The sequence below is a fragment of the Rissa tridactyla genome, chromosome 3 (genome assembly GCF_028500815.1).
Source record: "Rissa tridactyla isolate bRisTri1 chromosome 3, bRisTri1.patW.cur.20221130, whole genome shotgun sequence".
Taxonomy (NCBI): domain Eukaryota; kingdom Metazoa; phylum Chordata; class Aves; order Charadriiformes; family Laridae; genus Rissa; species Rissa tridactyla.
Window position 1 is genome coordinate 61,289,252 of NC_071468.1, and position 16,782 is coordinate 61,306,033.

Here is a 16,782-nt window from a genome sequence, read left to right on the forward strand (position 1 = left end):
CTGTCTTTCTGCTGTGGGTGTGTGGGAAGGAGATAGTACCATTTACAAATCTTTTCACATTTAGGTAAACTCTGTAGAAAACTGGAAGCACCAGTAACTACTTCCTGAGGGTAAATTGGGAATATTGGGCTACCTCTGAAATTAAAAAGCCCAGCTGTTATCATGGTAGTTCTCAGGAGTCAGCAAAGTCCTTTCCTACAGGACTTTTGCCTACACTGCAAACAGATACATCCCATACTCACTTGTTGCCCCTTCCTCACAAGACTAATTATGTTTTGGTTTCCTCTCCTTAATTTGGTCCTAAGATTCACTCCCTCCCCACATAAACCTCAGAAATCATGCTGCTGCTTTCAAAGAAATCCCCTGAGGCCCAATTTTCAGGGGGTGTGACCCATCTAACTTTCTTTGGCTGCCTTTGAAGCCATCCCAACTCCAGTCCCTCCGAGCCCAGCAGAAGTCAGGAAATGAGAGCATATGGTAAATAGTTTAACTCACACTAGCTTGGCTTTCAATTCTAGCATGATTTTTCAGTTTTTTGCATCTAGTAAGATGTCTGTTAACTCAAAAGGCTCTGGTTCAAGAGAATAAATACAGTGACAGTGGATAGATACCAGTGTACCAAAGCTTGTTGCTAAAGAAAGCCGGGTGTACTATACCACGTATACGTGATATGTCTATTCAGTTTTGTGATGGACGAAACCTGAACTCTGAAAAAATGATCCGTTGAGGTTTAAAGCTTGGTAGGTTTTAAGTGAAAACAAACACGATAATCAGTATTAGGTTTCTGAGCACATCCAGAGCACTCAGCTTGCCAGCAGTCTAATATTTACAGACTGGCAGCATATACCCAATAATAGACAATGAATTCTGAATCCAATAATAGACAATAAAGCCTGTTGTAAAGCTACTTGTAATAGCAGCTGTTGCCTCTATCAAGAAAAACTCTTTAAAATGTTACCTTTTAATACTTCTTTTTGCTCTTGCTCCTTCTTTTATGGAGCCAGGGTGGATGCTATGAGAGAAATAAACATTAATTAGGGTGGGATAATTCTCAAAAGGAACATAGCATAAACATCTTCCCCCTTCATTTACCTGATATTGACCACATACACAGTGTAATTCCAGTTCTGGAAAGTGCGGTTTAGCTGAAAAACAGGAAGACATTGAGCACATGAATGGTGAGATGTCTTCTTGTTCTTTGGAGTTCTTTGTTGCTTAAGATATAGAATAATTTCACCTTTCTCCCCCTTGAGAAATCCCCTTCAATTTTTCAAAGCAAAGAGAACACCTTCCCATTTCAGTGAGGTGACTGTTATATAGATGTAAAACTGGTAGTGAGAGATGTGGGCTTTTTTACTGACAGAAGGAAATCTCTATAAGGTCACGACACAGTGAATAGGTGAGTGCACAGGATGCCAAACTTTTCCTTTTCTCCATCTCTTCCTCATCTTAAATTCTCAGAAACACTTCCATTAGAAAAGACTTACTAGCAAAACAACAGGGTCAATTTTCACCTCAAAGTCTATGAACCTATGATGTTATTTGTACTGTTTATTCTGAATGGGCAACGGCTACTCAGTTTTCCCCCTGGGAGACCCTTTTGCAAACTCTGCTAGGGCCAAGTGACACCTCTCTCGATTCTTTGGCTCAGGCATCTACGTACTTCGCCTGGCTACTGCTGCTAAGAGAACAACCTTGGCAGGTGTGGATGGCTGCATTTCTGGTTTGTAGATGACTACAGGTGGTTTCCTTAGCTTCTGAAATCTGAAAGTCTCTAGGTTTATTGAAAGAAAAACAAATATATTTATGACATCATATTTTCATGTAAGTAGTTGGTATAAAGATTACTTACAGATTGTGTGAGTGCCACTACCTGAACTATCAAAAAGGTCAGAATTTTCTGTATTCAGACAGGAGGAACTTTCAAAGGCAGGAACTTCAAGAATTCTTCACCCAGAGGGCCCAGAAAGGAGCTTATATCTCCTAGAATGTGTTTTAAAACCAGGGGCTACTAGAAACCCCAACAACTTATGGCAGAAGACTTCTGAAGTAGAGAATATCAGGGTAAATTGGAAAAATGTATTGCTTCATACAAATGAACACTGCTTTTTTTTTTTTTATTATTATTATTGCTATCACAATATAACTTCAAAACCACGATAGCATCTGGTGAGAAAAATTTTGCTCTGTACGGTGATGTTGTAATTTAGACATCTACCTCTTTCAGTGGACAATGCTGATTTCTCCATACTTTCCAAAATATCTCAACTAGTATCTATATTTCTTAAGAAGGTGGCTAGTATAGTGGAGACATTACAAAATTTTATCCATCGTGCCTAACAGCCCCAGCTAGATCTGAATTCATTAATAGAATGATCTTCAGAGAACATATATTAATTTAAGAATTTATTTTATATTCTCTCTTTTTTTTTTCTTTTCAGATTGGTAACATCATTGGGGCAGATTCATATAAGCAATCACACAGGAAAGAAAACTTAACTTACCCATTCTGCAACCACTTCATGTACTTTTGACACTGAGTTGGAGTTGGAACTAAAGACAGTTATAGATATCCTGTAGAATAGCCCACCTGTCCATTAAAAACAGCATTATAATGTTAGAAACTGAGCAAATTTACATTTTTAATAATGAGACTTTAGTTTCATGATGAATATAAAGATTGGGCTGAACTCCAGATACAAGGACACCTCAAGTTCTTGTTGGCATTATACAAATTTGGAGTGAACAAGCCCTGTGGGCTAGTCCCGACTAGCATTCTTGCTAGTCCTGTTGAATTAGACAAAAATTCCCACCCCCTCCATATTTTTGGAGACACTTGAAATGTGACATGGAAACTCACAAACAATGTACGTATGGGTAGTATTTTGCATATGCCTTTAACACGCTGTGTAAAATCAGGATCATGAAAGTGTCATGAATTTAAAAAATAATCATAATTATTAAAATCTGTAACTTGTATAAATTTTCCTTTCAGTCATATTGTTATGATCCATAATTCAACCGCTGCAGATTAGACTTAAAACTTTGTGAGTGCAGGTAAGGCTCATCAATTGAAAGTAACAAGATAACTGAGGACAGAATTAGATGGGAGAAGGGATATCCAGCCCCTGTTTTCACAGTACAGTCTTTGCTCTCTCTCTGGTGATGGCCAGAGAGTAGAAGAACCCACATTAGCTTTACAAAATTAATTTTGGTAAAAATGTTTTGAAATGGCACCGGGTAAATATAAATTCTCTTTAAGCTCCTGAGTTCGTAGGCAGCATTACAAGGTTTCACATCTAATAAATAACATCAAATCATCTCGTAGTTACACTTTGTGTTAAAAACCTCTGCTTTTCACAAGTCAAATTTTTTTTCACTAAGCTACGAAAAATTCTGTACGCTCCAGTTGGATAAAATTTCCCAGGATGTGGGGGAGGTTTAAAAGCTTCTGGATCAAATCACTTGCATGTATCCGCACATGTGGCATTACTTGGTTCAGGGCTGTTACCAAATGGAGCTGTGAGTCTTGATCACGGATGCATGTATTTATATAAATCTTACGTAAATCTTACAGAGACTACATAAGACAGAACAGGACATGACAACATTTATACAGAAATCCCTTTCTGTCTCTTGATTGTAAAGGAACTGCTCTATCTTTCTTAGCCTGAATAAAAGTCCTTTTATTCTTGGTGAAGCAAATTTCATCATATTACGACTAGATAATCCTTTCACAAGAGCTTGAAATAAAAGTATCTGGAAAAAAATTTGAAGTCAGTATTTTCCAATTTAATTGTATATATTGGTTATTATCCTATTCATGAGCTCGTTTGAGTAGTGTTCTTTCTTTTCATTACGGAATTGATCATACGATCACCAAGATTATTATGAAAATCCCTCTGCAATAAAATACTAAAGAATCAATTTCTTGCAGGGTGATGGTTTACCAGTTATCTTCTTTGGTAAACTATGATTAAATTTTAGATATGAGTAGAATGAACTTGCTTGCTTTTTGATTTATTTTCTTTTTTTTCCTCCCTTAACTCAGCAGGCACACAAAACTGGTGTGCAGTTTAATCTGAAAATACTTTTTAGTTTGTTATTATTACTGTGATAGTTTCAAATAAAAAAAGAGAAAAAATAAGTCTTTGAAAGTAGAAACTGGACTTTGGGCAAGTTTAAATACTTGCAAGACTTGGATCTCATTTATATGTATATATCTCTGTATATACATATATTCAATTTTATATGTATAATGTACCTTTTATATGTGCTATACAGATACACACATACAGAAAGTGTGCATTATATATATTCTTACACATTCATATATAATCATATATATAATTATAATCTCATTTATATAATTATGTATATGGACAAAATTACCTTAATATAGGAATATGCAAAGTATTTTTAAAATCAAACATAGTAACTCTAAACTAGTCAACAGCTTCAAGATCTCCGCCAGATGGTGACCCAAAGCATGTTTTAATGAGGCAAAAAAAGAACAAGAACAAAGAACTAATCTACATTTTTAAACACTCTCAGGAGACTGCAGTGGCAGATTGCAAAAACTAAAAATGATTTCTCACTATCCAAATTAAACAATGGAAATCCCACCTCAAAATGCTGAATGAAAAAAAAATATTGTTATGGGCAGAAAATTGATGAAAAGTAGCCAAAGATAATTTGAAAAAAGGATTTGGAAAAACAATTCTTCCCACACCCACCACCAACTACACAATTATAATGATCAATGAAATACCCGGATAAGGTTGTTTTTTTTTTTTTAATTCCATTAGGCAAATTATCCAAAAGTTTCTTTTGGAAAATCTTTGTTTTTTGAAAGTTAAATCCTCAAAAATATACGAATAACATAAGTGAGAAACATTCATCCAGTCTCAAACAATAAAATAGCATAAAAATATATAAAATACATGGCAGACCAATATATTATCCTCACAGTCTCATGAGAGCTCTCTTAGAGAAGTACACAAAAATTAGAAATCACACATTAATGACATTTACTATCACTACGATGTTACAAATTCCCTTCTACTGTAATTAAATTACTATTCCAAAATCTTTTCATATGCTAAATGGATCTATATCTAAAGGATGAAAGCCAGCTACTTCTATGTTCAGTCTACCAATTAAATATCTAATAGATAAGATGATCTATTTTTTTTTCTACATCTAACTTGATGACTTGACATACTGTAGTTGACCTCAGGTGGACACAGGCAGCCCAGCTCAGTGAAGGAGTAACACAAACAAGATAAAGAGACTGTAGGAGAGCTAGTAAGTTGATTCAGTGGTGGATAAAGGGTGGTATTTTGCCTTGTCCCAGATGGCAAATTGGCCAAGGAATGAACATGTGCCGAAACTGATGACTGATGGTACGTTACAGAAGAAACTGGCATTTGGGACTGCATGAAAGAGTGATGGATTGCTGCTGCAGGTGTTGTCAGACTGCCCTTCAAGATGGTCTCTTTGTGCTCAATAATAAGTCCACTGTATGAAGATGGCAAAGGTATCGCATCATTCATTATTGCAGTTCTTGATGACTCCAAAATAGAAGAGAGATTTGCAAAATGTCCATAATCAGCATTTTCAAAATCCAAGGCATGAGTACTAACAATATTCAGAGAAGACATTCCTTCCCTGTGCTTGGTAAAGGATCCAGGCCCCTCCCCTTCTGAATCCCATTGGGAAAGCCTCAATATGTTTGTTGGTGTCAGAACAGCAGAATTCCTTATGTCTTCATTATCAGTAATGATTTTTTGTTCTACTGCCCATAGAGAGTATCTCAGGCTCTCCCCTTGATTTTCAACAGAGTTTTGTTCTAAAACAGTTAGATGACTTCTTGGTGTTACTCTTGGCAAGCTTAACTCTGCTACATCCCACTGAGGGATCAGGCTTGGAGAAATTGTATCAAGATGATCCTGAAAACTTTGTGGGAGTGGAGGTGTGGCATAGATGTTAGGAGGTACACTGACTCTGAATTTTGAGTTTGAATGAAGAAGGTGCCTTAATTCCAAAGACAATGTCATTGGAAGGAAGTCAGAACTCATTGAACAGATGTTTTTTAAAAAAACACCTGCATCTATTTGAACTTTATTTCTTGCTTTATCGATGGTATTTGTTACAGCATCATTCACTGAAAGACTTTGAGACTGTGGTGATCCATGTGTCCTTGTACTGTTTATCAAACTCTTAACTGCCAAGAAAGCAGTTTGGCTATCCCTTGAACACGAAGGCTGGGTTCCTGAATGTGTTGGAAGGATAGAAACAAGCTGCTGCCTATTGTTGAGGAAGGCTGTGTTGGTTTCATCACTTACTATATCAGTTCCAGTTTGCATATGCAAACTATCAAATATCAAATATTCTGTGGAGTTTTCAAGTACCTTATCAAAGGGACTTACCTGTACCTGTACAGAGGGTTGACTCAAAGGTGCTTCCAGGGAAGGGAAAGGAAAATCAAAATAAAAATCACTGTTTGAAGACATGGTTAGGTTTGCAAAGTTCATTGCTGACTGCAACATTGTCCTGCCATTACTTTCTGAAATTTTCTTTGAAAGGCCCAGAATAAATGAACTAAAGATCTGTGCTTCCAAAGCTGATGCATGACTAAAGTTCATTTCTTCAGCCCTGTGACCTAATAATTTAATGGCAGATGTTTCTTCAGAGATACTGTCAGATTTAGTAGATAAACTGATGGATGGCAATCTCTCTGTTGGGGAAGAAAGCAGTTTATTAAATGAGAGCCACCAATTTTCTGATGGCTCCCCAGAAAACACCTGAGATGCCTCTTTCAGATGATAGGAAACAGTCCAGTAACTTGCTGTTAAAGAAGGGGAAATATCTACATATTTTGTTGTAAAATCAAAGTACCCTGAGTCCCAGTGGTTGTCAACTCTATTCATGTACTCCGGATCTAATATGGAAAAAGATGGCTCTTCATTTTCATTACTGTCATGAAATGCATCTAAATTTTTCTCCAGTACTTCTTTTCTAAGGGTCTCACTTGGCTTTTGAAAATATACTGAATGTTTTAAATAATGAGACCAGTAATCGGTATTAGATATAAATATGCTGCCACTTTCCAAATAGATGTCAGTTGACGATTGTTGATAAACAGGCAGGGTCATTGCAACACGCTTAAATGCTGAGCTTGTCCAGCCTGTTCCTAACAGAAGTGCTGAAAATGTTAGTAATTCTCTACTGTCTCCTAGGACTGAATTTGTCAGTTGGATGTCAGGCATAAGTTTTGTGTATGCTTTTTTCATGTTTTGAAAAAAAGTTGTTGGGTTTGCATGTGGAGTCTCCACAGACGGTGAATCAGTAATGCCTCCTGAGTGATCTTCCTTAATATGTGTAGATTTTCTGAACTGAAATTCACTGTTTGCTGCTAACATAGAAAAAATTTTCCTATCAGCATTGCCTTCTGTCATTTCCAGGTAAAAATTTTCAGGTGCAAAGTCTAGCGAATCTAGACTACTTTTTTGAAATGATGATTTCTCCTCCATAAGTGATATAGATAAGCTAGAAAGAGAATGATGTCTGTCTTCTTGAATGTCAGAGGTGGTCTGATGCTGAAGTACAGTCTCACTCCACCAAGTCACAGGCTCCAAGACGCTACTTATATGTATGACATTGGTTGTGCCGCTGTTGGAGGATGAAATCCACACAGTTTCTTTTTTGTGTTCGTAAGCAGTGCTGCTGCTGCTAACGGGAGAGCGGAACGCTGACTCAGAATCAGAATGATCCAGCCCATCTGCCAAAGTCCGTGCTAGCTCTGCATTTGGACTTCTGCTTTGAAGAAGAGGAACTGCTGCATTCACGGAAGGCTCTGTAACAGCATCTGCTGCATCAGAAGTGCCACGAAATGAACTTCTAGAATAATTCAAAATATTTTCATTCGGTAACTGATTCATCGCAGTATTATCTAGGCTGATTTTTTCTGTAAAAACAGCCAAGGTATAATTGCTGGTGTCCTCAGAAGCAGCTGATGTGGACATAGTTGGAAGAAACAAGCTGTGTGTGTTTTTTCTCTTTGGTTTCTCATCTGCTGAGTTTTTACTGAAACGAAGAGGCCTTTGTTTCACTGGCCAAATAATTGGGGTTGAGATAATCCCTATGGTTTTGACCCCTTCTATCTTAGATTCTTGCTGCTTCTGTAGATGCGAATGTGAGGATTCAGGTGAATTTCTCTTCGTTCTGAAGATAACCGTAGCAGGAAGTCTGAATTCCTGCAGGTCTGTGTGTAGTAAGCCATATAGTTAATGGATTAAAGAAAATATATGCAACTTCACTGTCTGTTCTTGGCTGTCTGCTCTTGGTGCAAAAATCAACTTTACCAAGTGTGGGAAATGACACCAGTTAGCTGAGTGAAAGTTTAATTTACTTCTACTCTAAATGAATTTGGCTTATTTTTCTTAGTCTTTCTACTTTCTCTTGGGAGTTTCAAAGCCAAAGAGAGGACTTAATTGTCCAGTTTTTATTCATACTAACATTAATAAGGCATTCATCTCCTCTGTAGTTACAAAAATCAGAGTGAACTGCTCATGGAGAACACAGAGTGAGTGGCTCCACAAAAACAAAAAAGCACGATTTTGAAGAATTTTTCAATATTTTCTTTTTAATTCTACTGCTTAGTAAATAATCCAAAAAGGCTGAATTCAGATAAATTCTTTCAAATTGTCTGCTGTACTGCCTGGTTGCTAATGTATAAGAAATGGTCTGCCAAGAGAAAAAATACTCCAAGAATTTTAAATCCTACAGTAAAAATTGATGCATTTGGGAAAAACCGAACAAAACAAAACAAAACAAAACAACCCACAAAAACCTCCCAGATTCTAATTTATTTCTGTGGAGCACACTGAAAAAACAAATCTTTACAAAAAATACCCTTAAGCCTCAGTTGAAAATTGCAGAAATCTATCTTTGTGTTGTTAATAATGTTTAACAACTATCTTTAACAAACTAATGAATATTTCAGCAACACCTCACAAAATGATGCTCAGTCTCTAGGAGACAGTGATATCATAGAATTTGAGAAAACCTCAAAAGAAATCCCTGCTTTTTTTCCTGTGCTAATAATAGGCTCATTTACTACCTTATTTTTTCCCTTAATCTTTCTAAATGAAAAGTAAACGATATCTGATACTGTCAACATTTTCCCTAGTAAAGTCTGATCCAGCTCTTCTTGAAGTCAGTGGAAAGATTCCTGTTGACTCAGTGGAAGTGGCTTTGCTCCATAGGAACGATTCCATTTGGCTCCTGCGCCTGACTTGTGAGGAACAGACAATCCCAGCATCCTACCACCCTGGCTGCACAAATGGGAGCTACACAATGCCTCATAACCTGCGGCCTTAAAACATTTCAATAGCATGGTTCTTCTCGGACCCTTTTTTAAAATCCCTCTCTCTCCCCTAATTCTTTGCATGGGTAAATAAAACGGGTGGCACAAAGTGAGTCCCTTTCATACAAGAGCCAGGTAAACATGATATAAATAAACACTGAGTTTGGTTCTGTTCTCATTTACACCCCTCTTACGTGGTCCTGTGAAGTTTCTTCAGATTTATTTCAGTGTAAATGAGATCAGAACTGAGACATGACCCTTGACATTATGATACGATGAAAAACACACCTTAAAATACAATAAATTTGTTCTAGACACAGTACAAGGAAAAATGTAACACAGGATTTCTTACCATTGTTTGGCTTATCGTTTCTATTAGTATCGGGCATGTTAGTGGTGACAGTGGGTGGTGTAGGAGTAGTAGCATTTACAGTAGCTGGTAATAAAGATGAGAAAGAGGTGAACTTGAATGAAATATGAATGTTAATAAGGTAAGACAAAATGGGAACAACGCATGACAATGTAAAATGAAACCATCTACACACAATGCCATAAATGTTAAATAAACACATTATTTTTTCTGCACAAAGTGATGAATGGATTTGAACTGAGGTCCCAATCTTGCACTTTCACTGACTTCAGTGGGAGTTTTGCCAGTGTAAGGTTTGCAAGATCAGCCCTGTACTGCTTTCATAAACTCAAAATCCTCTTATGAGAGCTTCAGATCCAAACAGCTGTGCAAAGACCAGAAAATAGATCTTATGAGTTCTAAGACGCATGCACTTAGAATATTGCTTGTGAAAAGAATAATTGTCCCTACTCAGGGACTGAAGATGACAAACAAATGCGAAATTAAAACACCCATGTAAGGATCCAATTAACTCCATTGAACTCCATACAATAAAGAGAATTTAAATCAGACTTGGAATAATTGAAGTGGAATATATATTTTGAAAGCTTCATGTAGGATCTCAGCTGTACTGTTCCCACCGACACTAACAGGAGTCACCTCACACAACCCTGGCAAATGTTTCCTGGGAGAACCAGCTAGAACACTTTTCAAAATCTGAGTGAGGAGCCAAAACTGTAAATTTCCCCCTCAGAGGACTGGGAGGGTATACATGCTAAAGGAATTCAAAGATCATGCCATTAAATTTTCAAATAATAGTTTGGAAAATAATTTAGTTTTAGCTAGTAACTCCCAGGGAATGCAAATCCACTCACTGACAGATTTCTTTTTTCCTGAAAACTCTTTTTAAAATCTGAAGGTTGGTGCAGTATAATCTCACAGTGTTACATGGCTTTTGCAGATTTTGACTAAGAATCAACCTGGAAAGGTTAAACAACAGTATTTTAGGCAAGATGTTGCACTTTTGATTTTTTGTGAGGTTGTTTCATCTGACTTTTTGAGTCTGAAAGTCATAAACTTAGGTGTCAGCTTAGGGAGCAGGTTCACGTTCAGATTTCAGTGAAACAAGAAACTTAGGGAAAGAGAAGGAAGAGCTGGACACTGCGGCAAACAAGTTCTAACTGGGAAAGTGAGTATATAAAGTGATGCTCTATAACACAAAAAAGCTCTTCTTCCATGTAACTTCAGGGCTATATTGCCTGAGAAAGAAGCTATAAGGCTTCTTACTGATTGTACCTTCCAGCCAACACTGTTAAAGGAGGCATCTTCCAATGAATGAAAATATTTGCTAAGCATAAAGGAGAAAATGGCTCTTTAACCAGACTGTAGCTGACATAATCTGGCATCCACAAACTTTGTTACTGGTGCTATTGCACAACACACAACAAACAAACAAAAAAGGAATCCAAACTGGCCTCTCAGCTTGAAATAAGTCTGCAGTGCTGACAGAAATAGAGAGACACACATCTTTTTATGAGTTTCGTTATTACAACAATAATGATGATGATGATGAACAGGGTAAATCCGATCTGCCACTTCCAAAGTGACACACACAGAACACCAGTGACGCTTTACCAAACAGTTTTCAGAGAAGGAAAGAGTATTACCTTTGAGAAAGTATTCATAGTGTTTATTGAAGATGCGATGGTCTAAGAAGTTAAGAGAGGCAAGTTTGAAAGGTAGCATCTTTTATTAGAGGCACTATCTTCTACTAGACAAGTTAATAAAGCTGGAAAAAAGGATGAGGCTTTTAGAAATGCAGGTTTGTTTTGCTGAAAGTGTGTGCATTTCTGCAGCCGTATTAGCTGGCCTAATGAAAGATATTCTCTCTCCTTTCACACCATACCATTTTGATGGAGGAAAATGCTCAGACTGCTTCCAAGAGAATACACGAAGTTCTTTATATGGTGGCTGCATTACACTTTACATATAAAAAGACTAATACAGAGTAACTGCTGCTGTCACCTTTACCTAAGCTATTCAAGTAGCAGTATTTAGATCATATTGTGCTTCGTGAATGTGATACCTAAAAATTACTGTTTGAAATTTGATTATGGACACTACTGACATTTCCTTCCCCTGTGGAGACCAGTACAATATGATCCAAGAACCTGAACCAAATTTACTACAGTAAATCTGGGAGAAGTACACTGAAGACTGACATAGTTCTCTTACTTGTTTCCCAAGCAGAGTGCATTTTCTTTTTTATTTTTAAGCTAAATCTGATTTACTTGTAAATGTCAGTTTTGAAAAGAGTTCTGAGACTTCCTCCCCCCCTTTTTATATTTTATTCTCTCCTATCTCCTTTCACCATTCAGCCTAAAAAGGGTCACAGAGTTAGACGTTATTTTTGGTGCAGTTGCTGCTGTGATTAAAGTTTAACATAGCATGCCACCTCATTAGCAGGTCGGTATTCATGAAGGTATTGTAGAAATGGGCTGATGCTGTTCATGTCAAGCATTTTTATAGAACTTCAGCCCCTCAGCAGAGCAGAACAAATTAACTGTCCTTGCACATTCAACAATTTACATGGCATGGAAATTTTTAGGGCTCACCTATTCCTTGCATTCAGCTGAGCTGACCTTTAAAGACACCTAATGAATACTTACATGTGGTGATTTTTACATTATTAAACCATCACTACATGCTGTAACAAATGTTTCAGTAACTAATAGCTGCTGGATTTTGTAGTTTGATTTTTACCTGCTAATTTCAAAGTATTTAGCCTTCCAAGAGTCACTTCCTTTATTTACATCTACTCATTTTTTATTAACAGATGTACCTACTTCTTATCCTGGTTAATATTTTACTGTCAAAATATGCAGGAGGAAAAGAGATGGAGAAAGAAATGAAAGCAGTCAATTAATTCAGTTTTGATATAATGGAGACTATTTGGTAAATGTATTATCAAGGGAGTGATCACATTTTTTCCACATATTGTACGTACAGGACACCCACACACTTGATGAGACTAAAGAATTCCTTTCCTTGCTATTTTATATTGCAGTTCACCCTTTCAGAAACAATAATAAAAAAGAAATGGAATAAAAACCCCAAGGAAAATAAAGGTTTCACAAAGATGAAACTGTGAAAATGACCTGGGTTTCTTACCTTGGCAAAGGCTTCCCAGGTTTGCACAACTGGTTGGTTCAATTGTGGAAGAGGGAATTAGGTATGAGCCTTTAGAAAAAGAAAGTAAAATAATTAGAAAGGTTTGGCTACTGGGCATAAAACTATCATGTCTCAAAACATATCCTGCAGTGACACAGTCCTTTTTCTAATTTCTCTCAGTGGCAAACCAGATACCATCATTTGCCTGTAAGACTTATGTGTTTTCATTTTCTGTTACGGCTGAGGGATCCGTGAAAAGCCTGCTGACTTGCAGGTTACAGTCACTTAGGTACCCTCCCTCGGTTTTCTTAGCTTTCGCTAAATAACATCGCATTACATGAATGCAGCTTGCATGTACTCTGTGAAACGGCTTGAAGCAGAGGGGTCAGTATGGCCATAGGATTTATGCAATCTTCATGAGTAATAACGCGTGCCTTAGAAGCAGCCACGCTCCGCGGCTGTAGCACAGGTTGCCCACCACACACTTCTGAGTAACCTGCCTGTGACAGACACCAGCCAGATTAAAGGTGATTAAACTTGTTCCTCTGCCCAGGGCGTGGGCGTGATTAATATTCTGGTATGCATGATTTATAAGCACATAATGTTATAAGTCTGTATCTCTACTGAATTATTCATAACAACATGCGTGGACTTTGATGATCTGGAGACAAAACCAGGCCATATAAGAATGGCTACAGAAAAGGAACTGCTGAAACTGCATTAATTACACTTTGCGTATCTCAGTGGTTCAGCTGCAGATACACTGGACTGAAAATAACGGGGCCATAGAGCACGGCGTAACCTGAACCTCCTGGGAGCGGTGCCCTTTTGGCTTTTGCTTTTCGACTTCAGAACCATATTGATTCAATGAGGCTCTCTCGTGAAACATTGTATCCTTCCATAAAATTAAAGGGCCACCACCCAGCAGCTCGTAAAGATAACTAGGGAAACATTTCCTGTGATGCAAGAGCAGCCGGAGCATGGCGCCTCGACCCAGAAATCATGTCACGCCACGGATACCATTGCATGTGCTGCCGACAAAAATAGGGCAGAATTTAGAACATGTGATCCTCAACAAATTTTAAAGTTCGGGATTGGTTTTTTTGGTTGGTTGGGTGTTTTTTTTTGTGTCCTGTCCGTTCCCTCCATCCCCCCCCCAATAGGTTAAGGCATACAGGAAAATTCACTTCCTTGGTACACTTCCTACGAACTCCAGGAAGGATGTTCTAAGTTAACATACTACCTCCTGCAGGAGATTTTTTTTTTTTCCCCAAAAAATATATTTGCTAATATTAAACAGCCAATATCAAAACCTGCTGTAAGTTATCTCCTCTTGGTTCTGTATCATGGAAAGATCACATGAAAGTTGGCTTGGAAAATCTGTGGACCTTCGTATTTTCTGCAGTGAGATTTTAAAAAAAGGTCATGATTTGATTTGGTGAAACTAAAAAAAAGGTCATGATTTGATTTGGTGAAACTAAAAAAAAAAAACAATCCAACTTTACAAAACACTTAAGTCAGAAGACTGTATACTTTAGAGGAACATTTTCAGTGAATATATTCAATAAGCTTTTTTAATTTTTAATTGGGTTGAATTCTGTCCAGCCTAGACTTTCCCTCAGTGTCCACTAGAGAAAAAATAATGATTTGGATGCAAACGGACACTTGGCATAGGCTACTTCATGAAGTCAAGTGGCACGGGCAGCAATATGAACAGCAGATATGGACCTGTATCATGGACACTTCGTGTGATATATCTCACCCACTTCAGGTACCTAAAACTCAGACATCCGTATCTGCTCGTCACGCTAGGCTTTCTTTATAGTCAGTGCACAGAAACAGGCACTCCTACAGCAAAAACTTCTGACTTCACTGACACGTCTTCTCCAGTACGAGATGCACTGACCTTTGGAACAGCCTTTTCCATTCCACTATTTATAAACAGCACTGAGGGCAATTAGCCCAGCCTGAAACACCACTCAGCTGCCTAAGGCAGACAGATCCCACCCTGAGTTCAATGTGACAGCGAAATTAAGAATTCCTCTGTTTTTTGGGAATGAAGAACTCATAGGAAGTGTACATGAAGCAATTGCAAGCATGGACAGCCGTGCAGCCACATTACCCTTAAATGGAGTAGATCATATCCTCCTATGGGTGTAGCCAATGCAGGCTCCAAAATCAGCACCAGAAGTTGATTAAATGCTCCTCAGTTCAACCGCACTGAGCTCTGAATTGGTGGTGTGACACCGCTATCGTTACCTAGGCTACTTGTTTTAAAATTAGTCCGGCTACCCAAGCTGTGTACATATACCTTTAAATGCAAGACATGCAAAGGTACAGCAATAAAAACAGAATTCTGTCAAGTCTTCCAGAAACACCCCACCATGATTGCACAGCTGTGAAAACATTAGTCTAAGGAATAAACTAGGAGAAGGTAAAACTATGAAAAGATTATCTGGAACAATTTGCCAGTGTTTTTATGCTCTGTAAATTTACTTGTAAAAGCTTTGTCTGAAAAAACTATGAAAATAATACCCCTTGAAAAATGTAAGCACTGTTCAGGCACAGATATGTTGAGATCACTGCTAAATGCTTGGTTTGGTTTTTTTTCAAGTTACATGCCGCTTCCTGGGGAAGCATTATTGGAGCTGTGCAAAAACCTCTTTTCTGCATAAATCCTTCCATTGCTGCTAAATGAAGCCTAATCAGTTACAGTCATCTCCTCACTGTCAGTGGTTTATTCATGGTTGATAGCCTGACTCATCAACTCTCCTGTTGAAGGCTGGTTTTACAATGAAGGCTTTTATTCAGGAAGACGAAAGGAAGAAAATTCTAACAATTCCATCTCTGGGACTAGTAACCGTTTTTGAAATGGCACTGCACCCAGTATTTTCTTTTAGGAAATACTCTGGTTCAGGAAAGCCTGTATCATAGGCAGTGATTTAACACCTTCAAAAGAAAAAGACTGACTAGTGAGTTAGTTTTCTCACAGGCTTAGTTGGAGGAAATAACAAGACTTATATATGGATACATTTAAAGCGGCTTGTATAGACACCTGGGCCTAACATATAAATGCTAATATACGCTTCCTAAAATAACGTTCTGCTGTAAGGAAACTGATGAACAATGACATCCAAGGAATAAGGCTGTGGAATGAAAAACAGTGTATTGCTTCTATGACCACAGCCGTGATATTACATTTGTGTCACAGGACTGTGCAGTCCTTAACAGAAAGAAGGACAAGACCAGTACTCCAGTCAAAATTAAATGAGACTGCAACACTTACAGAGGTCTTGGTAGGTTGTTTATTAAAAGTGGTGTTGTAGTCTTCACTGTATAATGTTGTAAGAGAAGTAAGATTTTCTGAGAAGTTATTTCCTACCAGATCATTTCATACTGATGGAAAAGCAACAACTTTTTTTTTTCTCCAGAACGCCTTCATCAGTCACGGTCAATGTTTAGATCAGCTTTTTCTTTGTTCTGGGTAAAGGCACCTAGTTGCTCATGTTTTTATAGAGGTGTTGCTTAAATTTTTTTAGCAGAGGCATGCTGAGAGCTGCCCCAGTGAGTCTTGCTGTGAATGAGTACTTCATGTTTTGGTTTGACTAAACTAACGCAAGCAAGATGGTTTTTTTAGCCACCTTAATCCCTCATGAGCTATCGGATACAGAAACTAGCACACCTTAATGATGCCAGCTTCTGGTTTGAGCTAAGGATTCTCAGAGCGCTGACAGATGCTCTGTCAGGAGATGCTTATATTGACACTATCTAAACTATGTTAAAACTAATAAGTCGTAAGGTGTCAGAGAAGCAAGAATGCAAAACTGGAGAGGACAACATTAGATATGAAAAGACCCCATGTGGTTCAGAAAGAGCCAATATTTGTTACTGT

General features: G+C 37.7%; 1 protein-coding gene across 7 annotated transcripts in view; it reads right to left on the bottom strand.

The window, feature by feature from the left end:
• ADGRG6 (adhesion G protein-coupled receptor G6) overlaps positions 1–16,782 on the bottom strand; it is a 114,550-nt gene that overhangs the window by 47,405 nt on the left and 50,363 nt on the right. For 6 of the 7 annotated variants that reach the window (XM_054197065.1, XM_054197070.1, XM_054197066.1 and 3 more), the window contains exons 5-9: positions 12,891–12,959; positions 9,723–9,806; positions 2,505–2,590; positions 1,093–1,145; positions 959–1,012 (exon numbers count right to left, since the gene is read on the bottom strand). In XM_054197065.1, the coding sequence (XP_054053040.1) occupies positions 959–1,012; positions 1,093–1,145; positions 2,505–2,590; positions 9,723–9,806; positions 12,891–12,959 (346 nt within the window). The remainder of the gene's footprint in view (positions 1–958; positions 1,013–1,092; positions 1,146–2,504; positions 2,591–9,722; positions 9,807–12,890; positions 12,960–16,782) is intronic. The other variant, XM_054197071.1, reaches the window with a different exon arrangement.